A 26,676-nucleotide genomic window follows, 5' to 3' on the forward strand; every position below is an offset into this window, starting at 1 on the left:
GCTTCTCATTCTGGTGGCTTCTCACATTGTGAAGCACAGGCTCTAGGGTGTGTGGACCTCAGTAGTTTCAGTTCCCTAGCTTTAGAGCACAGGCTCAGTAGCTGCTGCGCATGGACTTAGCTGTTCTGTGGTATGAGGGATTCTCTGGGACCAGGGATCGAACCAGTCTCCTGCATTGGCAGACAGATTCTTTATCCCTGAGCCACCAGGGAGGCCTGAGATTCATGTTTTGAAGTGAGTCCTCTGCCCTAAATTCTGTCAAGAAACAAAAACAATCCACAAAATCTATTTAGTCCCAAGTGTTGACTTAGAAACCTCAATGGAGACAATTAAGATGAGAAATTGCTTTCTTTTTTTAAAATAGCTTCAAAATATTATATGCCCACCTCTGTGAATGACTGAATACCACTTACTTTCTTATTATGGAACTTATAGTTTATTTTGAGTCTTTTTTTTTTTTTAACTTTAGGGGGAAAACAGCACTTAGAAAGCTTGCTCTTGCAAATAATACTTGGAAAGTTCTAGGAAACTATTAGAATTTATGAACACATATGAAATAATGAGTCTATGACCAAGGGCAAATGTATAAAAGACAAAATCCAGTTAGATGATTCCTTTAATGTTTGGTGCCTGTGTGTTTTAGTGAGCATCTCCCTTTTCCAAAATAGCCCAATTATGAAAAGCCAGATAATCACAGGAACAAATATTTTCCACCTTCCTACAAATCAGTAGTTTTCACTGGATATCTATTTAGCCTTAAAGGTGAAAGCGGGTTCCAGACTAATGTCTTTCATGTTAGAAGCTGTATTAAATTAATTGAAAAATAAACACTGATAATAATAATAAAACAAGAGAAATGAGGAACAGTAAAAGGTACTTTTTAAATGTTACTCAAATAGACAATAACACCACATCTTTCAAACAACATAATTATTTGCATCATAAAAACTCTAGTTGTTGAAATTTAAAATATTGATTCAAAAGCTTCAATTGGACTTCAAATCAGCCTAAAAAAGAAATTTCCATCTTAATAAAATAGGCAAACCTTTCCTTTTACACTTATTTTTTAAAACAGTATACTTATTTTTTTTAAAAAAATGTGTTTTACTAGTCTTGAAAAAGACCTGAAATGGATCTTTCAAAAATTTTTCCCATTTTAAATGGAATCCAACACAGCAGTGAAGATGCAGCTCCAAAGAATATGGGAGAAAAGCAGAATACCCAAAAAATGACTTATGTATTTCCAAACACCCAGATTTTAGGGTTGATGCCTTCATAAAACAAGAGGGTTACTGAGCAATTCCACGAAATTTTTAAGTTTCCTCCTGGTATTCTGATGTCATTATAATCTAGCCTGTCCTAAGAAATTTTTAAAACCACAAAAACCCAGTCTTCTGCCTAGATTTACCTGAACTTCTGTGCTTGACTTTTGGACATATCTTCTGGAAGATCCCTCCAGTGAAATGAGAAGATATTCTTTGATTTTTGTCAGAAAAGTTAATATTCTCATGACTTAAATTGACTTCATTACAGTCAAGTTTATTTTACACTCTCAATTACTCACTACTGCAAATCAACACAGCACAGAAATTAATGCATTTTGTGCCTTAAATAGTAAACACTGCTGTTTGTGAACTTTTTTGGCCAATGAATAAAAAGTATTTCATTTCTAAATCTCACCAGAAGGATTTAAATTAAACAATAACAGATGCATTGGGCAGGCATGGGATACTAAAAAAGAACTGGCAAATGAAATAACCCAGCTCTTTGCTTTTACAATGAAAATGAGAATTGGTTTTTCATTGAGAGAAGAAAAAGGATTAAGTGTTTTAAAAAAGCGTTTTCCACCAAAAGAGCAAAATAGCACTCAGTGGTATAGTATTGTTAACAAAATTTCTTTATCAGAAACTATAATTTAATATTTAAGTACCTAATTTACATGTGACAAGGTATCATATTCAAAAAATTAAACTGCAACTAGAAAACTATTAACCACTAAAAACAATACCAAACACAACCCAAACATTTATAGGAAAGCAATAGCTAGAATTTGAATTGAAAAAAAATTTCATCATATTTGGCTCATTAAACAAAGCATCCATTACAGCCTGTAAGCATCTCTTCTAAGTCATCAAGTTTATCCTTTGTAGCATGAATAACATGTTAAGATAGATTTATTGACTGCATATGCACACGTGTGTATACATATTGTGAGACGTACACTCATGTGTTGACTTAAAGATATTGTATCTACTGATAACTGGCTGAACTTTGGAAGGTGCTGAAACCCATATTTCTACATGACCTGTGACCCATTTAAAAATGTCTTTTTATAAACAGAAGTTACATAAAATACTCTGGTTTTATTAACTGACTCTTTTCTTAAGCATCATAATAGACAATGAAGGAATTGCACTTATTTTAAAGGTACAGTAAAGTGTTAGATTGCAGCTTGGCCATCAAAGATCAGGGACTGTAGTACTGAGAAGTTGTGCATTATATGCAAAGATGACGGTGGCCACTGAAATTAAAATGAGAGCAATTAATTACAGAACAAATAGGGGGATAACAGAAGAAAACATGCACTACTCCTACTTTAATGCAAAACTAATTTCTCCCCGGAAACCAACCCTTTGACTTTTCTTACACAAAGAAACAGGTTCTGCACCCTTGGCAACACAGTAGACATGGACTTCTGTATTCAAATTCTAGTTCATTGTCTCTGAGTGTGCTGTTCCAGTGTCATCTCCTTAAGCTGCCCTTGAAATTCTGGAGCATCTACAATATTACAGTCTCTTCGTTAGGTTCCATTGAGCCTCAATATCCCCTTCCGCTCTATATAAATAGGGTCTTTTATTCATCTTCTTCTGGTTCCTGTGGCAACACTGGTATTTCTTCCTTTAAACAATCACTGAAGAATCTGAGAATTGTGCTGTAGAGATGATACTTGCTCTTCTCAGATACGTTATGGCCTTCATCTGGGTAGACCTAAGATATTGAATGGAAAGGAGATTTAAAGTTGTCAAAGAAAGCCTTCTCTCTCAGAATTCATTACTTCAGCTCCATGGCAAGGGAACTTCGGAAAACAATATTTAACCAAAATCTCATGGTATTCAATTCTGAGTCTTTCATGCTAAATATTTCATTTTTATTTTAATTAGATCAAAACAAGACACTTGAGACAAAATGAAATTTTGTGCCTGTGAATCAGGATTTGTTAGAAATTCCCTGGTGTTCCAGTGGTTAGGATTCTGCCCTTTTGCTGCCTGGGGGCTGGAGTTTAATCCCTGGTTGGGGAACTAAGATCCTGCAAGCCAAAAAATAAACAAATAAAGTAAATAAATTAGGATTGGTTATCCAAAAAGTTAGAGCCTTCTATGTTCACAATGAACAAGATGACATTAATATCAACTTAGCTACATTTTGGGCTGTTTCATCCTGACTATAGGCCCCTGACCTCCCTTTACAGTATTTAATGTAGAAAACTGGCAACTGTAAGTTCATTCTCTGCCCCTTTGAAATTTATATAAATCTTCTTTCAGACTTTTGTCAGTTTTACAATCCAGGAAATATCTTTCTCAAGGACTTGGGAACCATCTCTCTCTCTCTTTTTTCTTTTTTTTTTTTTTACTTTTAGTTATTTTTGGGGGCAGGGGGACTGCACCATACAACATGTGGTTACTTAGTTCCCAGACCAAGAATGAAACCTGCACCCCCTGCATTGGAAGCACTGAGTCTTAACCACTGCACCACCAGGGAAGTCCTGGAAATCATCACTTTAAAATGTAAACACTGAAGGAGAGAGCATCCCCATTTCCCAGTCTCCAAGTTATCTCTTACCATAAAGGTACAAGAAAGTTTACTTTTCCTTTCCTTTCCTTACTTTTACTTACTTTACTTTTCCTTGGCCTGTTACCAAACACCAGGACCAATGAATCCCTCATGGGGACTCTCAAAAACTCCCCAGCCCATTGTTTCAAAAGAGTTGAGTTTAGTCTTCCTCCCTTATTGCAGTAGTCCCAAGTAAAATTTTCCTTGTTTGTTTACTTTGGCACGATGAAAATTTTACTTTGACAGTGTCCTTTTCAATATAAACAACATGAGTGATTTTTTTAAAAACATAAGTGAACATATTGTCACAGCAATTCCTGGGTATAAAGTTTTTAGCTAGTGCCACATTTCCCTCTGAGTAAAGCCTCACAGTCTATGGTCAGTGCCATGACCCTCCATTTGTTTATTGCTACATCTTCATTTTTCATCATTCTAACCGTGGTACCTATACTTTTGATAAGCTGAACCACTTTTAGTTCTTCCAAATGCTTAGGAATGAAAGTAACTTTATTTCCCTTTCATAACTACTCCACCAGACTGAAAGTTCCTTGATGTGTAAAGTATGTCTTCTTGATCCATTTAGTATAGAGACTCATGTAAATTAAGTCCTTGATAAATATTTACTAAATATGGTTGAATGCAGAAACGTAAATGATGTTTTCTCTTTTCCCTTTTGTCTTGTGATATTTACTCAAAACACTTCGCCCCCTATCTTTCATGAAAAGAGTGATGGAGACCATAAGAAAGACAAAAGGACCAGAAGGGAAATAAAATTTATCATTTTAAAAGAATTTATCAATGATAATGAATAAATGTCTGAGAAACAAGCATTTTTGAAAGAGTTTATGCAATTCACATGTAAAACAAGATGATCTACATTCTCACTGTAATAAGGAAGTAAAGACAATTTGGTAAAAAAAGAAAAAAGAAGAACAAAAATCAAAAACAAATAAAAGGGTGGGAGATGGAATCATGCAAAAACTGTGTTCTGTATCTCACGACAAGAAACTAAGGTAGAACAACACATTATTCTGAAAAAGTGGCTTACCTGCATAGTATAGTTCACTCCAGCTTTTATTAGGTGTTTGATTAATTCTGCTGAATGCTGGAAATGAACTTTGGCTGCAAGAAATTAAATTATGATATTGAAGGAAATACATTTTTCAGGATTAAAACGTTTTTATAACATTTTTTCAAAGAAATTAAGTATTTACTTTACATCCAGTGCACATTTAAAAGACTGATACCTAGCTTTACCTGGAAAGCCAATCTGTACAATGGTAATAAAACTTTGAGCTTCACATTATAAAAAAATACATTAAAGCAGGAGTTACTACTAAGTCTCTACTTACTCTACAGAATTGTGGTTAGATTTACTTTACTGAATGCCATTTATTATTTCTAATTATTCACATATTTTATACCATGATAATAATTTTAACAGAGTGAATGCCTGTCTGGATAGTAATACAGCAAACCAGCCTTCTTCGTTTCTGAGGTTTACTAGGGTCAATCTCAAACACTGACATTCTGCTTTATATCAAATTAAGAAGAAAAGCACATCTTGAGAAAATAGCATGCATATCTCATTCAGTTCAGTTCAGTTCAGTCGCTCAGTGGTGTCCAACTCTTTGCGACCCCATGAATCACAGCACGCCAGGCCTCCCTGTCCGTCACCAACTTCTGGAGTTAACTCAGACTCACGTCCATCGAGTCAGTGATGCCATCCAGCCATCTCATCCTTTGTCGCCCCCTTCTCCTCCTGCCCCCAATCCCTCCCAGCATCAGAGTCTTCCAATGAGTCAACTCTTCGCATGAGGTAGCCAAAGTACTGGAGTTTCAGCTTTAGCATCATTCCTTCCAAAGAAATCCCAGGGCTGATCTCCTTCAGAATGGACTGGTTGGATCTCCTTGCAGTCCAAGGGACTCCCAAGAGTCTTCTCCAACACCACAGTTCAAAAGCATCAATTCTTCAGCACTCAGCCTTCTTCACAGTCCAACTCTCACATCCATACATGACCACAGGAAAAACCAAAGCCTTGACTAGACGGACCTTTGTTGGCAAAGTAATGTCTCTGCTTTTGAATATGCTATCTAGCTTGGTCATAACTTTCCTTCCAAGGAGTAAGTGTCTTTCAATTTCATGGCTGCAGTCACCATCTGCAGTGATTTTGGAGCCCCCCAAAATAAAGTCTGACACTGTTTCCACTGTTTCCCCATCTATTTCCCATGAAGTGATGGGACTGGATGCCATGATTTTCATTTTCTGAATGTTGAGCTTTAAGCCAACTTTTTCACTCTCCACTTTCACTTTCATCAAGAGGTTTTTTAGTGCCTCTTCACTTTCTGCCATAAGGGTGGTGTCATCTGCATATCTGAGGTTATTGATATTACTCAGGGCTAAATATTTAATGTGGACCATATTGGTTTCTCCTCTTTCTTTCTAACTTGCTACTCCCTGAACCTCAGTTACAAAACCGAAATAAGTAGCATAGCAGCCTAAGTGTGGGCAGCAACATTGACCTGAACTAGCTATGAAGACTTGGACAAATCACTTCAATAATTTTGTGTAGCATTTTGCTCATAGGCTGCCTTGGCTGTACATTCTTAAACTGTGCATCTTCAAATTTCTGTAAATAACTTTTAAGCTAATGTGTTTCAACTGTCTTTGTAAAAGTAGGGCAGTCTTACCAATAGTTTAGACTTCATTGCTCTAATGCTATGGTACTGATTGATCCTGCTACAGAGCAGACAATAAAAGACTCTAAATAATCATTTTCATCTTTTAAAATTCTGGTAATCTTTTCCAACATTCTCTTATTGTACTTAATGGGAAAATTGCCATGTCATTTCTAAATAACTGTGCAAATTGCTCCATAAAGGTAAGCTACCAGAAATGCTAATAAATAGGGTAATGACTGAGGTAAAATGATACTCTATATACCTCATTTGTTTATTGTAGAAAACAAATTGAAAAAGACTCCATCATTCAGCTTTATGGATAAAGCTGAAAATAAATGTGCAAATGGATTTTCTAGTTTTTTTTTCTGTTTAGTTTCTAGTGCAAAGCATGTTGATAATTGCCGTGTATCCCTTCTTAAAACTAAACAGAGGCATTAAGTCTAATTGGTTGAGTTTCCTGATTTGATGATAATTTTGAAAGATAATACTAACAATGGTAGTATTATATTACTATTGATTGACTGCCTATAATCTATGAGTCCCATATGGAATATGTGTGTGTATGTGTGAGTACATTTGTTGTGTGTGTGTGTGTGTGTGCAAACACATAGGTGCATTTCCTTTGAAGTGATCGGTGTTGAAGGTCTACTCACATTTTATCAGGTAAGTGAAGCAGCACAGAGCACTGACAGTTCCCTGTGCTATTCCTCAGGCTCTCATCAGTTAGTAGGCTTTTGAAGCAAATCACTAAGTAGGGTGAAGGGAGGAGGACTGAGCTTTGCCTCTTTGAGGTGGGGCACCTACAAAAATGGTTTGGAAATCTACCTAAGGGAGATTTGTCTCTTCTCCCTAATTTACCTATTTATTCACATATATACTATAAACATATACATACTGTATATTGGTATTGATATGAGCTCTAATTTAACTATTTTAACTATGACCTGACATGCTTAAAAGTCAAGTTTGAGGGCTAGTGTTATCTTCACTGTAAGCCCTTGTTAGTAATATTCTCTGTAAAATGGGATAAAAATACTGACGCAAGGCAGGGTAGACTGACAAAAACAAGTTTAAGATTTAGGAAATATTGCTTCAAGGCTTTGCTTCTCCTTGTTCACTTGCCAGGTAGCCTTGGATAAATCAGTTTCCTCCTTGAAATTGATTTTTCTCATCTGTGAGTGGAGCTATAAATACTCAGCCCTCTGTTGTAAAATTTCACATAAAATAATGTGAAAAAAGATATAATTTCTTTGAGCCACTAACACTTCAGGTGAATATAAAATGATATTATTTATTACTAGTAATATCAATCACATCCATCTCCAATGTATAAAATAATAAAAAAGGAGGTGATATAAAAGTGCTTTTTTTGTTTTTTGTTTTAACTTAAGTGAGAAATCTCGTCAGAATTTCATCTCAGTGCTGGCACCTTTTGCTATGCTGTTGTTTTTCAGGTTAGAGTCCATGTGCGGTATGCTGAACAACATGATCCTAGTAGTGAGTAACCACACATGGTTATTTATATTTAAGTTAATTACAATTAAATAAAGTTTAAAAATTCAGTTTCTCAGTCATACTAAATATGTCAAGCACACATGGCCAGTGGTTACTGTGCTCAGCTGCACAAACATTTCCATCATCACAGAGTTTTACTGCACAGTGGCTGCCATCAAGCCCCATTGCCTCCTCCACTCTTAGTCCTGATGTCCTTCTGTCCTTCTGCCCACTTCCTACCAGGTATCCGATTGCTTGTGCCATTCTCTTCTGCTCTCCTCCCCAGAAGGTTACAGCACCTCCTGTAAGCAAATCCTTGGAGGTGCCCCTTTGTTCAAGGTCAGACTCCATCAATAAGCAGCAAATGACACTAAGCAGCTACTTACTGTCAGCAGTCCCATGGATTATTAATATATTTTCTTCTTTCAAGCCATGAATATTATGTAGCACACTAGATGCCTATAAATAAAAACACAAGAATCTGTATATAGAGATTAACCTATATTTGCATTCAGCAGTTTTAGAATAAAAATACTATTCTTTACTCATTGCTTTTAAGTTAGTTACCTGGTATGTGCTTTCGTCTTTTGATGGCATACCAAGATATCTTTCAGAGAAAGCTGAGGCTATGATCCAAGAACACAGAAATTTAAGGATACACTAAAAACCATTTGACTAGCACATTTCATTATTTAGTTTCTACCTTTCACATTTAATTGTCATGCACCAGTAAAACTGATCGAATCAGAGAGGTGATAAACTGCTGAAAACATCTCTGATAGTACATGGTAAATGACCTCGACTGAGCATCTCTACGTGAGGACTTTTGTTTCTATAAATCAATACATTATTTTAGGTCAGTCTGCAGGAATTACTCACCATACAACTTCAAGTCTATAATGGGTGCAATCACTGATCCACATTTAAAAAGTTTTTCATCTGATTTTAAGATCATGGATGCAATATAGCCACCATAGCCCTGGACAAAAAAAAAAAAAAGGTTTATATATGTAAGATTATTGATTATTCCTGGAGACATTTTAATGTTTTACCTTTTGGTCACTGTTAGTTAATATACTAACTGGAGAAGGAAATGGCAACCCACTCCAGTGTTCTTGCCTGGAGAATCCCAGGGACGGGGGAGCCTGGTGGGCTGCCGTCTCTGGGGTCTCATGGAGTCGGACACGACAGAAGCGACTTAGCAGTAGCAGCAGCAGTTAATATACATATCAGAATGTCTCATAATGCTCCATCTTTAAGCAAAGAATACACAAAACATGGTTATGTACAGATGAAAATTTTGAAAAGTTATTTAAATTTTTATATAATGTTATTTCAATAACTTTAGGTAAAATATAAAATTTATTTATCATCAAGTGTCAAATATTTGCTCTTTGATCTGATATCTGGGAATAGATCCAAATAATTTGAAATCAGGGTAATATGTGCATGCATGCTAAGTTGCTTCAGTCATGTCCGACTCTTTGTGACTATGGACTATAGCCCACCAGGCTCCTCTGTCCATGGGATTCTCCAGGCAAGAATACTGGAGCGTATTTCCATGCCCTCCTCCAGAGGATCTTTATGACCCAGGGATTGAACCCCCATCTGCATTAGCAGGCAGGTTCTTTACCATTAGTGCCACCTGGGAAGCCCAGTGACTAAATCATGTATCATTTTAGACATATATATTTAACAAAACAGCATATTCATTTAATAAAACATTTAAAATTATGATTATTAAGAATTAAGAAAGTATTAAATGTTTAATATATATCATCACAACTATAGATTCTGTTTTCAATCCACACAACTAAACATTTGAAAGAACTCATATATGATAAATACTTTCGCTAGTTAGATGTATTGGATTATTTTTAAATTCAATTTTTAAATATCCACCTTGAAATGCTTTTGAACAAATCTAATTATACATTTTAAAAATATATAAATCAAGGTGTCTAGTTTTCTTTTGAAGACTATTTTTCTGACTAGAAAAATTTAAGAGGAGATTTTAATAACTATAGTAATGCTGGGTTAAGGGGATGACCTAATAAGTTGTCAGTGCATTTTAAGCATTAATTTTTGCTGTGCTCTTGGTGTTGTGTTTTATTTTGCCAGACATTGGAATATCCTGAGAGGTATTATTAATAAAGATATTAATATTCAAGCCTTAATAGATGGGGAAACAGTGGAAACAGTGTCAGACTTTATTTTTTTGGGCTCCAAAATCACTGCAGATGATGATTGCAGCCATGAAATTAAAAGACGCTTACTCCTTGGAAGGAAAGTTATGACCAACCTAGATAGCATATTCAAAAGCAGAGACATTACTTTGCCAACAAAGGTCCGTCTAGTCAAGGCTATGGTTTTTCCAGTAGTCATGTATGGATGTGAGAGTTGGACTGTGAAGAAGGCTGAGCACCGAAGAATTGATGCTTTTGAACTGTGGTGTTGGAGAAGACTCTTGAGAGTCCCTTGGACTGCAAGGAGATCCAACCAGTCCATTCTGAAGGAGATCAGCCCTGGGATTTCTTTGGAAGGAAGGATGCTAAAGCTGAAACTCCAGTACTTTGGCCACCTCATGCGAAGAGTTGACTCATTGGAAGACTCATGCTGGGAGGGATTGGGGGCAGGAGGAAAAGGGGACGACAGAGGATGAGAGGGCTAAATGGCATCACTGACTCGATGGACGTGAGTCTGAGTCAACTCCGGGAGTTTGTGATGGACAGGGAGGCCTGGCGTGCTGCGATTCATGGGGTTGCAAAGAGTCAGACACGACTGAGCAACTGAACTGAACTGAAGTGAATGCAAATGGTTCATGATAAGCTCTACTTGTGAAAGATTTGAAGATGATTCTAGTGTGTTTTGGTGCTATAGGAAACTGTTATTTTCTCTATAACTCTTGAGAAATAAATAATGTCATTTATGCTTTTCTAAAGCATCATTTAAAAATGGGTACTGGAAAGTCCAAAATGTAATCAAACATTACTATAGTGGTTGAGAGAATATATGTGAAGAGTAGCAGAATATACCACCCAAAAGTACACCACTTTGCATAGTAATTATTTTGAGCTGTAAGCACTTGCAAAAACAGCTAATCCAGAGGGAAGCTTTTCTTTCTCTGAATGCCTGTATCTGCCTAAAGGCAGATCCTCCAAAAGTAAATCAATTGTTCAAGGGCCCCTACCTGGAAGTTTCATCACTGAGGGAAGATTGATTCTTGTCACAGGAAAGGAGACTAGAAATTGACACCACACCCAGACTCACTGTGTCACAAGCCTTGCCTCCCATCTATTCTTCTAAGGCCCCATGTGTTTCCTAACACTAACTTGAAAAGAAAGTGAAAGCATTGGTCACCCAGTTGTGTCCAACTCTTTGAAACCCCAGGAACTGTAGCCTGCCAGGCTCCTCTGTCCAGAGGATTTCTTAGGCAAGGACACTAGAGTGGGTTGCCATTTCCTTCTCCAGGGGATTCGCCCCACCCAGAGATTAAACCTGGGTCTCCTACAATGCAGGCAGAGTCTTTACCATCTGAGCCATGAAGGAAGCCCAGAAATAATTTACTCTCTCTTAACATACCTATATCCCCTCTTCTCTTTCCCTGTTGAAACTGAGCAGGTCTGAGGGGCTCCTGGGCACAGAAGACTATCTGTTCCCCTTTTCTTGTTTGTAGGGAGTAGATAAGATTCCAACATCCATGGCCTTCCCTGAGTTCCAAAGGGCAGGTTCAAACTGGCTAATCAGGGAAGGGAGGGGATGCAGAGAAAAGGGAGGAGTAGTCAAAAACAATAGTACAGCATATTAAAAAGCGGAGATATTACTTAGCTGATAAAGGTCCGTATGGTCAAAGATATGGTTTTTCCAGTAGTCATGAATGGATGTGAGAGCTGGACAGTAAAAAAGGCTGAGCACCAAAGAACTGTTGCTTTCAAACTGTGGTGCTGGAGAAGCCTCTTGAGAGTCTCTTGGACAGCAAGGAGGTCAAACTTGTCAATCCTAAAGGAAATCAACCCTGAATATTCACTGGAAGGACTGATGCTGAAACTGCAGTACTTTGGCCATCTGATATGAAGAGCCAACTCATTGGAAAAGACCCTGATACTGGGAAAGATTGAAGGTAGAAGGAAAAAGGGACAACAGAGAATGAGAGGGTTGGATGGCATCACTGATTCAGTGAATATGAGCTTGAGCAACTCTGGGAAATAGTGAAGGACAGGGAAGTCTGGCGTGCTGCAGTCTACGGAGTGGCATAATGTTGGACATGTCTTAGGGCCTGAAAAACAACAAGATTCACTTCCTTGTAAAGAGAGGGAAACATAAACACAGATTTTCTTTACAAATGTAAATGTCCCTTGCAAAAGGGTAACTTCTACTCTGTTTTTAAAGCTTCTCCTGTTTATGCTGTTTCTTGAAATAATCAGCTCAAAAAAATGTTTTGCCAAAGAAACATATTCTGGGACGGCATATTCTGCTCCTCTTCAGAAGTATGAAGAAATGAATGAGTCATACAAAGCATGTAAATAAATAGCAATTATAGAGCAAAAGTGTTGAGAGACTGAAAGTTCTCTTCCTATAAGGAACTTTTCAAGTTTCTAGTTCACTATCGTGAAGATTGAGACCATGGTGTTGCAGACAAGAGGTTTCAAATATTTCCCAAGCTGCAACAGTATTCTCATAGTGAAAAATGCATCTTAGCTGATAACTTTTCTGGTTCTAATTCCATAACTACCATGATTTCTGATTATGATTATGATTCTGTTATTATATAACTTCACTACTTTGAGAGAATAACTGAATAACTATTCTGAGAATAAATGTATATCATATTTAAATAATATAAATTAATAGATTGTATTGTTTTTTATCTCAGTTTCACATGATTCCCGGAGTGAGTCTGTTTAACTCCAGGAAGTAAGAAAGATATCTTTCACAGGAGGGGCAGATCTCAGAAAAATACCTGAAAGTTCTTTTTGAGTTCAATTTGAGAGTCTTTTTAAGTTCATATTCTAAACCAGTAGATTTGGGATAGGGCCCAAGCTTTTGCATTTTTAACAAACTCCCAGGAGGTCTTTATGTTGCTGGTCCATATTTTGAATAGAAAGTTCTTATTGTGTAATAATGTAATAGGGATTCCCACCAGACTATCTTTCTAACTTCAGCCAGAATTCCCTAGACTAGTGGAACTTTATATATATGTGTGTGTGTGTGTGTGTGTGTGTACCAATGCCCTCAAAATCAATTGAATCAATATGTGTAGAATGGGCTGTGGAGTTCTCCATGTGATTCTAAGTGAAAGTGCTGTTGTAAATCACTGCTACTGCATAAGACATTGTATCTGATTTCTTAAAAAACAAATATCTGGCTTTTGGGATCAATGAAAGTAAATTGAAAACTTAACAATATTGAAAGGTTTAGAGTAAAATTCTCTCTATAGCAGTTAAAAATCTAATTCAAAATACTGCTTTAATCTGATTTATTTCAGTTAATAAATTCTATTTTTAAAAGAAAATCAATACTGGCAGGATTAAAATTAATTTTAATTGCTTACCTTCTTCTCTATCATTTCATATTTATTTACTGAATATAAGAACAGATCATAGTAGCTTTATCATAGTTTATTTATGGAATCTCCATACTGTTCTCTGTATCAGTTTTCATTCCTACCACGTTACTGTATGTAAAATGGATAGCCAGTGGGAGTCCATGTATGATGCAGGGAACCCAAGGCCAGTGCTCTGTGACAGCCTAGAAGGGTGGGATGGGGAGGAGGTGGAAAGAAGTTCAAGAGGGAGGGCACATATGTGCACCTAGTACTGACTCGATGTGTGAAAAAAAAGTCACCATATTGTAAAGTAATTATCCTCTAATTAAAATAATAAAATATATAATAATAAAAAGATCATGAAAAAGTTCTTGGAAAAATAATATCCCACAAGATGTTAGGAATCTTAAGTTCTAGTTAGATATGGAATGGTGCTTTAATTTTCAAAGCAACTCATATCTATCAGGAAGATGCCAAAACCCGGGGTTCATCATATTGACTGCAGTTAATGAGAGGATGTTTTTATTAATGTGATATAGACCAATAATGGTCAATAATTGGTATAGGCTGCTATGTTTCAGTTGTGCTGTCATCTTATTGGTATTCTCAGTGATCAGATCTTTCCATTCATTACAATTGTTACATCATGTGCATTTGCAAAATATCTTTAGCATTACTTGTAAAATTTTAACAAATTTATCTAGATTTTTAAAAGTTTATTCTGTGGATTTAAAGTATAGAAAATGTTATTTCTTTAAAAAATATATTTTACCCTTGGTGTAAGAAATTGAATCCAATAGACAAAAGGACTAGAAGAGCAGGGGAGAGGGGAAATCTGTAATACCATTTTACTGAGGACTTACATTTTCATGGGACTCATGTTTTGAAATAATAAAGTGACTTTTTTGACACAGTGTGCAAAAAGGTTTCATGAGTGAGTGAAGTCGCTCAGTCGTGTCCGACTCTGCGACCCCATGGACTGTAGACTACCAGGCTTCTCTGTCCATGGGATTCTCCAGGCAAAAAACCTGGAGTGAGTTGCCATTTCCTTCTCCAGGGAATCTTCCCAACCCAGGGATCAAACCCAGGTTTCCCGCATTGCAGGCAGATGCTTTACCCTCTGAGCCACCAGGGAAGCCCTAAAGGTTTCATGGTTGTAATCAAAAATACATAGTAACAGAGCTGAAAAAAAAAAAAAAGTTTTCCTGCAGCTTTAGACTTGTATGATTCCCTCTGAATCACATCACTTCTAATATATAGTGAATTGATTTGAAGTAAAAATACTGTAAATACTTTATGAATAATAAAATTTATTATATTAATTTGCATGAAAACTGTTAAATTTGTTTAATGTAATCACATATACTATATTAAAATTTTTATATTCCTGCCTTCCTAGAAGTGACTCAGTGTCCCTAACAAACTCTTACCCATATTGAGACTATTATTAATAAGACTATAAATAATAAATAATTACCTCCATAGGTTGCTTGAAAAACTTCCATACTTATTGCATTTAAAATTTCTTTTACCTTCCCCAGGAAGGTCTCTTGTCTCTTGTCTCCTCAAATTTCCCTATTTTAGACCAATCAATATCTCCTAGTGAAATAGTTCTTGTCTCATGATTGAAAATTGCTAACTCATCTTTAATCTTGATCTCCTGTCTCTCTGCTTCACTTTTCTGAATTGCAATATCATGTCTGACATTTTATATACTTTTCTAATTATTTGTTTTTCATTTATCTCTCCTCATTGCATTAACAATTTTTTAAAAAGATAGACTTTATTTTTGCTTTTGGTTTGTGTTGGTGACTTCTATATGTCCAGCAACTGAAAAGTGCTAGGCACATAGTATACACTCAGTAAATGTTTGTTGAATGAATACATTTTAATTCCATTAATGCTGGCCTGGTAACCACAGCAATACAAGTTCTCAGTATGATGCATATAGGGTATTAAATTTTGCCATTTATTTTTAATTTGTGTCATCAATCAAAAAAATGTCAGAAAAGTTTTTTTCAGCAGTTTTTTTTTTTTTTTTTTTACTTTTAACACTTAAATATAATTACTTGGTACAAAGAATGTTAATATTATTATATTGTATTTTATGAACTTGATTAGGTCATAAGGATAATTATTCAAACTAAATTGGTTTAACATCTTTAATCATGTTATTTGAATAATTATTGAGTAACAGATGGCCACTTAATGGCTAAATATGCTAATAGTATAAGCTTTCCATTTATCTAACAAACAAGTTAGAAAATAACACTGACAAAAACATACTACTCACAATAAACATTAAAATGCACTAAAAATAAACAATACATAGAAATAAACAAAGCAGGAAAGATATTGACATCCATAAAGAAAACTAAAATTTCTATTGAAAAATGCAAAAAGGATTAAATAAAAGAGATGTACTATGTCATTCAATCAAAGCAGCATCTTTTGAAAATTTTAATTATTCTCAAATTAAATATTGTTTAAATTAAATTTTAGTTAAAAGAATATAGCCAAATGTTTTGCAAGAATTTGAGAAAGTGGAGAAAATAAGAGCAGTAGGTCAAAGGTATCTTGAAAGAAAAGAACAAAAAGTGGGAAATATTTTAAAATATTAAAATGAATTATTATTAAGCATACTATACCCACCAAGGCTTCCCTGGTGGCTCAGATGGTAAAGAATCTGCCTACCATGCAGGAGACTTGGGTTCCATCCCTGGTTGGGAAGATCTCTTGGAGAAAGAAATGGCAACCCATTCTAGCATTCTTGCCTGGAGAATTCCAAGGACAAAGGAGCCTGGGGGTTTGCAGTCCATGGCATCACAAAGAATTGGAGGCAACTGAGCAACTTCCCTGGTGGCTCAGCTGGTAAAGAATCTGCCTGCAATGCAGGCGACCTGGGTTTGATCCCTGGATTTAGAAGATCCACTGGAGAAAGGAATGGCTACCCTCTCCAGTATTCTGGCCTGGAGAATTCCATGGATTGCTACAGCTTCCTGCCTGTAAGAGTATAGTTGATGGGCAACAGCATAATATATCAAAAAATGAAGCACACAGAGGCAAATATTTTTTAAAAATATTAAAATATCAAATATTATATTTTGGTGAGCTTAGGGAAAAATTCAACTGGCATAATTACATACCTATTTGAAAACTTTGGAAAATTGGAACAGCAAAAAAATAAAATAAAAATTGAAGTAATGATAACTGTACATTCTCCAAATTTGATGAAAACACTAAAGCCAAAAAGCGCAGTGTATTCCCCTAAGGGATAAGGGTTGGCTATCTAGCAGGAAAGAGAAAATCCCAGAGGAGAGAAAGAACATGAAATGGGTTCAATTCAAATGTTTTTGCAGCTGAAAATCAAATAAAACATAAATACCTTGACAAGGCTTACAGTCTGACATAAGAAATGAAATAAGAACACAAATAAATATAATGTGCTATATTATGATATAATGAATATAAGAAACGACTGACAAAGTGTTCTTTCAATACACAGGAGGGAATGATGATTTCCAGTGGGAGAAATTTAGTGAATAATTAATGGAGGCAAGGACCTCTGAATGAGACTTAATAAGAAGTAGAATTATAAAACCCATGTACAGACTTGAGGCTGTTATTAGAAATAAATTAAAAGTTATGAAGAAAAGCAGTGAAGTAAAAAGTGGAAGAAATACTTATAACCAGTAAAAATTTTGGCTTAACTATATTGAAGAAAATTCATTTGGAACAATAAATAACTCTCAGAATAAGCTTAAAAACTATGTTAGGTAATAGTTAAAACTTTTTAGTTAATTTTGTTTACCTATAGAATATGTGTGCAATATTAAAATGAAATTGGATATAAAAAGTCAAGCATTATCTTTTATGTTGGCTGAAGTTTTTCTCTAGTATCCATGTGATAATTTTGAAGAGAATGCATTTATTTAATCAGTGCTTTCCTGGCATTTACAGGCTTATTATTTCAATTAATAGAATATAGGTAGGGATGTTGTCCAAAATTATATATTATTTAACACAAAATACATTTTTAGAAATACTAAAAACTCTATATTCCTTAATCAGGTTACAAGGGTAGAAAGAATAATATTGCTTTTCAAATTCTGAGAGACTAAACTGAACAAATTACACATAAAATAAAAAATATTGACCAATTTCCTAGAGTGCTCTATTTCAGCTTTATGGAGACCAACAGTGAAATGTACCTGAAAACTTCCAAGCAAATTTCATTCCTGCTGACAAAGTCAATTATAATGAATGAAATCAATTATTTAGTGAGGGTGATATAGATGTAGATATAGTTATATACCTATAATAGACCATAAAAAAACAGAATGAAATTTAGACCAAAGGGAAGAAAAACCTGGAAACTCAATCAAATAGTTATACAGCTAAAGGAAATAAGTCTGTTAAAGATTGTTGATTGAAATTAAAATTCCTGGCCCTCTAGAACACCTCACTTGAATCATAACATTTTTCACAATAAATTATAACTCAGCCTAGAATCTTAGAAGGGAACAGTGCTTTAGCCTCATTGATGGTAAAAACATGAAGTGTGGCAATACCATTTCTAGCATTTGGTGAAACTGACATCTTAATAGATTCAACTGAAAACAAAACCAAAACTAAACAAAAAATAAATACATAAAAAATGGTAATTAAAAAATAAAGAACTAAAACAACTAAAAGTAATTTGGAATACAACATTGAGCTGGCACAAAGGTTATGAATTCACAAAGGCCAGATATTGCTGAAAACTGTGAACTTGAGAGGTAAACAAGCATAAAGCCAGTTTTGCTTGCTTGTTTCTTTATTTGTTTTGCAAATGCAAGTGATTTAGGCCTTCTGCTATGATGACTCAATGCATGATGTAGACAAAATGCATAGATTCCAAACTAAAGGGAGACTGTACAAAGCTCTACCCCTAAAGATGACAAGAGAAAACTATGCTGCATAAAAGGATTGGTGAAATAATTTTGTTTTCATTCTTGTCATGAACTTGTACTGAATCAATGAAAAAAACTAATCTTGACTAAAAATTTGAGCCATAGGTCAACATTAGTGTTTGCTGACCCAATGTATCATGTAAGTATAATTAAAACAAAACAAAGCAAACACAAAAATACAAATGTAATATAAGCCTTAAAGAATCCCAAGTATAAAATCCCAGTTTTGATGGAATTAATGGAAGACAATTAAACATATTCAAAGAACCCATCAAATCCCAAACATGATGAATAAAAAGATATTCATAACTATACACATACTGCAAAAATTATAAAATGCCAAAGAAAACATATCTTAAAAAAAAAAGTGAAACTGGCAATATTTCTTAGATGCCAGTTCTTCCTAGGTGATCCACAGATTCAGTAGAATTCCCAAGAAAATCCCCGTGGTCTATTTTTGATGGTCCATTGTTTAAGACTCAGTGCTTCCAATGCAGGGAGCATGAGGTCAATCCCTGGTGCTTGAATTAAGATCCCACATGCTGTGTGATATAGTCAAAAAAAAAAAAAAAAAAAAAAAGATTACAAAAGGTGATTCTAAAATTTATAAAGAAATACAATGTCTAGATGAGATAAAAGAACCCTGAAAAAGAACAAGACAGAAGAACTTCTACTATCTCATTTCTAGATACAATATTATTATAAACAGTGATTTTTAGTATGTCAATTATATCTCAATTTAAAAGATGAAAAAAAGGGAAGAACAGGTTTGTAATTATAATATGCTCCCTCCGATTTAGTAGGATTTCCCCCGTGGCTCAGAGGTAAAGAATCTGCCTGCCAAGTAACAGATGCGGGTTTGATCCCTGAGTCAGGAAGATCCCCTAGAGAAGGAAATGGCAACCCACTCCAGTATTTCTTGTCTGGGAAATCCCCTTAAGAAAGGAGCCTAGCAGGCTACAGTCCATGGGGTCACAAAGAGTCAGACATGACTTAGCCCGGCTCAGCAACACCAAGAAATACCAAATCACTATGTTGTGAAAACAGACACTAAACAGGAACTAATGCAGTATTGTAGAGGTAGGTAGGGGAATTGGATGAAGGCAGTCAAAAGGTACAAACTTCTAGTTATAGGATAAATAAGTACCAGGTATATATAATATACCACATGATAAATGTAGTTGATACTGCTGTATGTTACAAATACTCCTTTGTGGATCACTGTCTTGTCATGGTGAAGGGGTTTGTGTAGCTCAGTGAAGCCATGAGCCATGCCCTGTAGGGCTACCCAAGACAGATAGGTCATAATGGAGAGTTCTGACAAAACGTGATCCACTGGAGGAGGGAATGGAACACTACCCCAGCACACTAGCTGTGAGAACCCCATGAACTGTATAAAAAGACAAAAAGATACGACACCAAAGGAAGAGCCCCACCTGAGGTTGGAAGGTGTCCAGTATGCTACAGGGGAAGAGGGAGGAGGTCTTCTAATAGCTCCAGGATAAATGAAGTGACGGCCAAAGCAGAAATACTTGTGGATTTTTCTGGTGATGAAGGTAAAATCTGATGCTGTCAAGACCAGTACTGCATTAGAACCTAGAAAGTTAGGTTCATGAATCAAGGTATATCGGATGTGGTCAAGCTGAAGACGGCAAGAAAAAAAACATCAACATCTTAGGAATCAGTGAACTAAAATAGACAAAAATGGGTTAATTTAATTCAGATGACCATTGTATCTACTACTGTGGGCAAGAATCCTATAGAAGAAATGCTGTAGTCCTCATAATCAACAAAAGAGTCTGAAATGCAGTACTTGGTTGCAACCTAAAAATGGCAGAATGATCTCAGTTCTTTTCCAAGACAAACCATTCAACTACACTGTAATCCATGTCTATACTCCAACTACTGATGCCAAAGAAGCTGATCAGTTCTATGAAGACCTAGGAGACCTCCTAGAACTAACACCAAAAAGACATCCTTTTCATCATAGAGGATTGAAATGTCAAAGTAGGAAGTCAAGAGATAATTATAGTAAAACATAATTTGGGCCTTGGAGTACAAAATGAAGCAGGACAAAGGCTAATATAATTCTGCAAGAGAATGCACCAGTCAATAGCAAACATCGTTTTCAACAACACAAGAGATTATTTTAGACATGGACATCACCAGATGGTCAATACTGAAATCAGATTGACAACATTCTTTGTAGCCAAAGATGGAGAAGCTGAATACAGTCAGCAAAACAAGACCTGGAGCTGACTCAGATCATCAGCTCCTCATAGCAAAACTCAGGCTAAAACTAAAGAAAATGGGGAAAATCACTAGGCCAGCTAGGTACAACTTAAATCAAATCCCCTATGTATATACTATGGAGGTGACTGATAGATTCAAGGGATGAAATCAAGGAAACAGTATTCCTGAAGAACTATGGACTTAGGTCTACAATATTGTACAGGAAGCAGCAAACAAAACATCCTGAAGAGAAAGAAATGCAAGAAGTCGAAGTGCTTGTCTAAGGAGACTTTACAAATAGCTGAGGAAAGAGAAGAAGAAAAGCAAGGGAGAAAGGGAAAGGTACTCCCAACTAAATGCAGAGTTCCACAGAAAAGCATGGAGAGACAAGAAGGCCTTCCTCAATGAACAATGAAAAGAGGAAAACAACAAACAGAAAGCATAAGACTAGAGATCGCTTCAAGAAAATTGGAAATATCAAAGGAACATTTCATCCAAAGATGGGCATAATAAAGGACAGAAATGGCAAAGATCTAATAAAATCAGATCAGATCAAGAAGAGATGGAAAGGATACACAGAATATCTGTACAAAAAAGATTTTAATGACCCGGATAACCACTATGGTGTAGTCTCTCACTCACAGCCAGACTGTTGCCCCATCTATTTCCAATGAAGTGATGGGACCAGATACCATGATCTTCATTTTCTGAATGTTGAGCTTTAAGCCAACTTTTTCACTCTCTTGTCTCACTTTCATCAAGAGGTTCTTTAGTTCTTCCTCATCTTCTTCCATAAGGGTGGTGTCATCTGCATATTTGAAGTTATTGATATTTCTTCCAGCAATCTTGATTCCAGGTTTTGCTTCATCCAGCCCAGCATTTCTCATGATATACTCTGCATATAAATTGAATAAGCAGGGTGACAATACACAGCATTGACTGTATATTGACTCCTTTTCCTCTTTGGAACTAGTCTGTTGTTCCATGTACAGTTATAACTGTTGCTACCTGACCTGCATACAGATTTCTCAAGAGGCAGGTCAGGTGGTCTGGTATTCCCAGCTCTATCAGAATTTTTTCCACAGTTTATTGTGATCCACACAGTCAATGGAGAAGGAAATGGCACCCCACTCCAGTACTCTTGCCTGGGAAATCCCATGGACAGAGGAGCCTGGTAGGCTGCAGTCCATGGGGTCACGAAGAGTCGGACACGACTGAGCAACTTCCCTTTCCCTTTCCCTTACACAGTCAATGGCTTTGGCATAGTCAATAAAGCAGAAATAGATGTTTTTCTGGAACTCTCTTGCTTTTTTGAAAACCCAGCAGATGTTGGCAGTTTGATCTCTGGTTCCTCTGACTTTTCTAAAACCAGCTTGGACATCTGGAAGTTCATGTTTCACGTATTGCTGAAGCCTAGCTTGGAGAATTTTGAGCATTATTTTACTAGCGTGTGAGATAAGTACAATTGTGTAATAGTTTGAGCATTCTTTGGCATTGCCTTTCTTTGGGATTGGAATGAAAACTGACCTTTTTCCAGTCCCATGGCCACTGCCGAGTTTTCCGTATTATAAAGCAGAGATACTACTTTGCTGACAAAGGTCCATATAGTCAAAGTTACAGTTTTTCCAGTAGTCATGTATGGATGTGATAGTTGAACTATAAAGAAGGCTGAACACTGAAGAATTGATGCTTTTTAACTGTGGTGTTGGAGAAGAAAGACTCTTGAGAGTCCTTTGGACTGCAAACCAATTCAGTCCAAAATCAAACCAGTCAGTCCTAAAGGAAATCAGTTCTGAATATTCATTGGAAGAACTGATGCTGAAACTGAAGCTCCAATAATTTTCCCACCTCATGCGAAGATCTGACTAATTGGAAAAGACCCTGATGTTGGGAAAGATTGAAGGCTAGAGGAGAAGGGGATGACAGAGGATGAGATGTTTGGATGGTATCACTGACTCCATAGACATTAGTTTGAGCAAGTTCCGTAAGATGGTGAAGGACAGGGAAGCTTAGCATGCTGCAGTCTGTGGGGTTGCAAAGAGTTAGACATGACAGAAACTGAACAACAGAACAACAAGATAGTAAATCCTAAGAGTGCCCATTTCAATGAAAAAAATTTTTTTTCCTATTTAGTTTTGTATCTATATGGGATAATTGTGCTTATATAATCACTCATGTCTGCCTCTTTGCAACCCTATGGCCTGTAGTCCACCAGGCTCCTCTGTCCATGGGATTCTCCAGGCAAGAATACTGGAGTGGGTTGTCATGCCCTCTTCCAGGGGATCTTCTGGACCCAGGGATCAAATCCACGTCTCTTTTTTTCTCCTGCATTGGCAGGTGGGTTCTTTATAACTAGTCCCATCTATACTTTAATAGAAAATTATTTTAAAAGGAAGTAAATATCATCCAAGAGCACAGCAACATAATTATAAATACTGGTCATCTTTTAGTCTCTAAGCCCTGTAGTCTTTGCCAAGTCTGTGGTGCTTGTTCCTTATTTGGATAACAGGCTCCTTCAACAGATTTACATGACTGATTATTTCTTGTTATTTAAGTATCCACTTACATATCACTTAAATTGGAGGGGCCTTACTTGACCACTCAATCTAATAACATTGGTCCCTTCATCCATCAGTTTTTCTTGTTTTGTTTTCCTTAAAAGACACAATACCAGATGAAACTATGCTTTTAATTTACTTGTTTACTTTCTCTTTCTCCTCTCTAGAAGATAATCTTCATGAAAACAGATTCCTTTTTTTTTTGTCCTACTGTTGCTCTATTTCTAATACCAGGTTCCAATTAGAGATACACAGTGCATAGTTGCTGAATTAATAAATAACTGAATTTATATAAAATTAATTACATTTCATTTTAAAGGATAACAGAAATTATAGTAATATGAAGAGAATAATTATACAAGTACACATAGAAACAGGTAATGTACGCACACATATTTCTACTGTTTACCTTTCCAAAAATGCTTAATCTTTTGGAGTCAATGTATGGCTGTTTCAGTAAAAATCTGAAATGAAAAAAAATTATAGTTATATCTTCTTGAGTTAAATGAACCACGGATATTCATTCTTAGCCATAAGGGGAAAAAAACAAAACCAAAACCAAAACAGAAGTCAAACAAGAACTGCTTTAGTGGTTAGAACTCTGTTCATATGGAAGGGTACTGTATACCAAAGTCTTGCTTCTCAGAGTAGTGGAGCAGTTTGGGTGTCACTCCTGTTAGCTTGTTACAAATGCAGAATCTCGGGTCCACTACAGGCCTACTGAATTACCATCTACATTTTAACAATATCCTAGGTGATATCTATAAGCTGTGTTAAAGAACCTATTAGCTTTCTCAGTTCATCTTTTCTCACTCATGTGGGAAACGTATTTATGAAAGCTCAAGAACTGTAATTAACTGGGAAAATAATAGACATTGTGATTATTATAAATAATAATATTGTAGTTTAATGAAGCTCTCTCCCATTTCACAAATCCAAAGTGAATTCTAATTCTAGAGGGGGGACATATGATAATTCTTTCATTATGTCAATGAGTGTGAAAGATATTTGAAAAAATAGTTTATATCAGGGGTCCCTTTCCCCAGGCCACAGACTGGTACTGGTCCATAACCTCTTAGGAAGTGGGTCACACAGCAGGAGGTGAGAGACAGGTGAGTCAGTGGAGTTTTGTCTATATTTACAGTCATTCTCTCATCACTCTCATTACTGCCTGAGCTCCACCTTCTGTCAGACCAGTGGTGACATTAGATTTTCTCTGATCCATGGAAAAATTGTCTTTCATGAAACCAGTCCCTGGGATCAAAAACACTGGGGACTACTGGTCTATATAATTAACCTAGAAAGTTGTCTAATCATTAAAACACAAACCTCTTAGCATTAATAGTATTATATATCACATACCTAGCATTCACATAGGACAAACAGTAAGAAGATGTACACCTACTTACTTCACAGCTGCTATTTGGTCCTTTACTTCCACTGAGCCTAATCTTCGATGAATCTCTTGCAAAATTTTCAGGCCCTGAAATCCACTTCCTCTGCCATCAAACCGTGCAATGATGATGTTATCTGTGTCGACAAGCACTGAATCCCAGTCAATATGGAACTTATCTGTTACCAGCTGGCCTCCTGGTTCTTCATCCCTGAAAATACCGATACATTGACTCAAAACACGAGCAATTAATAATGCACTAGAAATCTAAGTTTTCTTACTTATTAGTTAAAAATTATGGAAAATACCCATTTTGATTATTAAAATTTCAGTTAATTCTTGATATTAAGCCTGAAAATATGTCATTTCCCTTTGTAAACTTTTGAATGGAAAACTCTTGAATGAAATGAAAATATAAAACAGAACTTAAAACTATTCATGAGAAACTATTTTAATTCATTTTGAAAAGAGAACAAAGAAAAATACACACACCTTTCATAGGCATTTCTAAAGAATGATCATGAAGTTGACATACAGGTCCTACTTTACTGGATTTCTTACAGTGTTTTCAAAATGTCTTACAGAGGGTATACAAGGGGTTAGAGATCTGATAGAAAGAAGGATCAGTTGTGGAGGCTTAAAAATAATTTAACAAGAGATGTGCAATCCTAAAGCATATCAGATTTAAAAAGAAACACTGCATTAATATTTCCTGAATTGTTTCTTGTGACAGAATTCTCACTTAGAAGAATTTAAGCAAAGAGTGAGAAAAAGATATTTCTCATCTCTAAGGCTGACAGCAAGAAAAGGAAGCAGAGACACATATGTTTGAAAAATTCGAAAGCTAGAAGTAAAGAAGGACACACCGATTATAAAGCATGAACATTCTCTCCAGAGGGAAAAGGTGATACAATTTTAAAATGTCACATTACAGTGGTATTTATAACTTATTCTCTTTGGGATATAGAAAGGTTAAAAAAAAAAAAAAACAAACAGACTCTCATAAAAATCACACAGATTATCTAGGTCCAATGGCTTCTCCAGTGGTGCAATGGCTCAGAAGTAAAGAAACTGCCTGCAATGCAGGAGGTGCAGATTCATAGGCTACATACCAGAAAATTTCACCCTACACACTCCCTTGTAAAGACACCAAACTTGCCTTCAAGTCTATGCAAATATATTGCTTAGAAGCACTAAAATATACCAATGCACAAACTAATCCTCATTAACAAGCTCTGAGGTTATCAGATTTGCTAAAGAAAAAACTTCTGAGCAGCAAGTGGAACTGAGTAGATGCAGAGGTTGAGTGGGACCTAAAGAGGAAACAGGGAATAGGGCAAAATGTCAGACAACTAAAATGCATTGAATGCTATTATGGGATGAACTGTGTCTCAAAAACTGTATGTTGAATCTGTAATGTGTACCACCTCAGAATCTGAATGTATTTGGAGATAGTGCTTTTCCAGCAGTGATTAAATTGAAATGAGGCTATTAGGCTGAACCCTAATCTAATCTGACCTGTGTCCTTGCAGCAGGAAATTAGGACACACAGAGACCCTAGGGGTGGGCACGCACAAGGAAAAGAACATGAGAAGAGGATCCAAGAAGGCAGCCATCTGCAAGCCAAGGAGCGGTCTCAGAAGAAACAGAGCCTGCTGAACCCTATCTTTTGGAGGTCTAGCCTCTAGAATTATGACGAAATTAATTTCTGTTGTTTCAGATACCCCAGGCTGGTATTTTATATGTCAGCCCTAGTAAATTAATGCAAAGACCTTTGAGACCTAACCACTTAGGATCCTTTAACTAACTTACTATAAACTATCAAGAGTTACTTAATCTTTCCGGGGAGGTAGCTGTCTGTTGAATGACGACTTACTGCATGTGTTCTAATTCCTACATTTTAAATAACAAGCACTATGGATGGGTTTTAATTATGACCTACTCCATTCCTTTGTAAATCACACATTTCAGAGTGATTACATGATCCAA

At 36.0% G+C, this 26,676-nt stretch overlaps 1 protein-coding gene across 1 annotated transcript in view; it reads right to left on the reverse strand.

The window, feature by feature from the left end:
• Positions 1-2,446: 2,446 nt before the first annotated feature.
• DPP10 (dipeptidyl peptidase like 10) overlaps positions 2,447-26,676 on the reverse strand; it is an 800,722-nt gene continuing 776,492 nt past the window's right edge. The window contains exons 20-26 of the mRNA XM_005898074.2: positions 24,704-24,898; positions 23,704-23,758; positions 8,887-8,986; positions 8,575-8,633; positions 8,394-8,466; positions 4,880-4,953; positions 2,447-2,988 (exon numbers count right to left, since the gene is read on the reverse strand). Coding sequence (XP_005898136.1) covers positions 2,854-2,988; positions 4,880-4,953; positions 8,394-8,466; positions 8,575-8,633; positions 8,887-8,986; positions 23,704-23,758; positions 24,704-24,898 — 691 coding nt within the window. The 3' untranslated portion in view covers positions 2,447-2,853. The remainder of the gene's footprint in view (positions 2,989-4,879; positions 4,954-8,393; positions 8,467-8,574; positions 8,634-8,886; positions 8,987-23,703; positions 23,759-24,703; positions 24,899-26,676) is intronic.

This window comes from Bos mutus, chromosome 2, assembly GCF_027580195.1.
Source record: "Bos mutus isolate GX-2022 chromosome 2, NWIPB_WYAK_1.1, whole genome shotgun sequence".
Taxonomy (NCBI): domain Eukaryota; kingdom Metazoa; phylum Chordata; class Mammalia; order Artiodactyla; family Bovidae; genus Bos; species Bos mutus.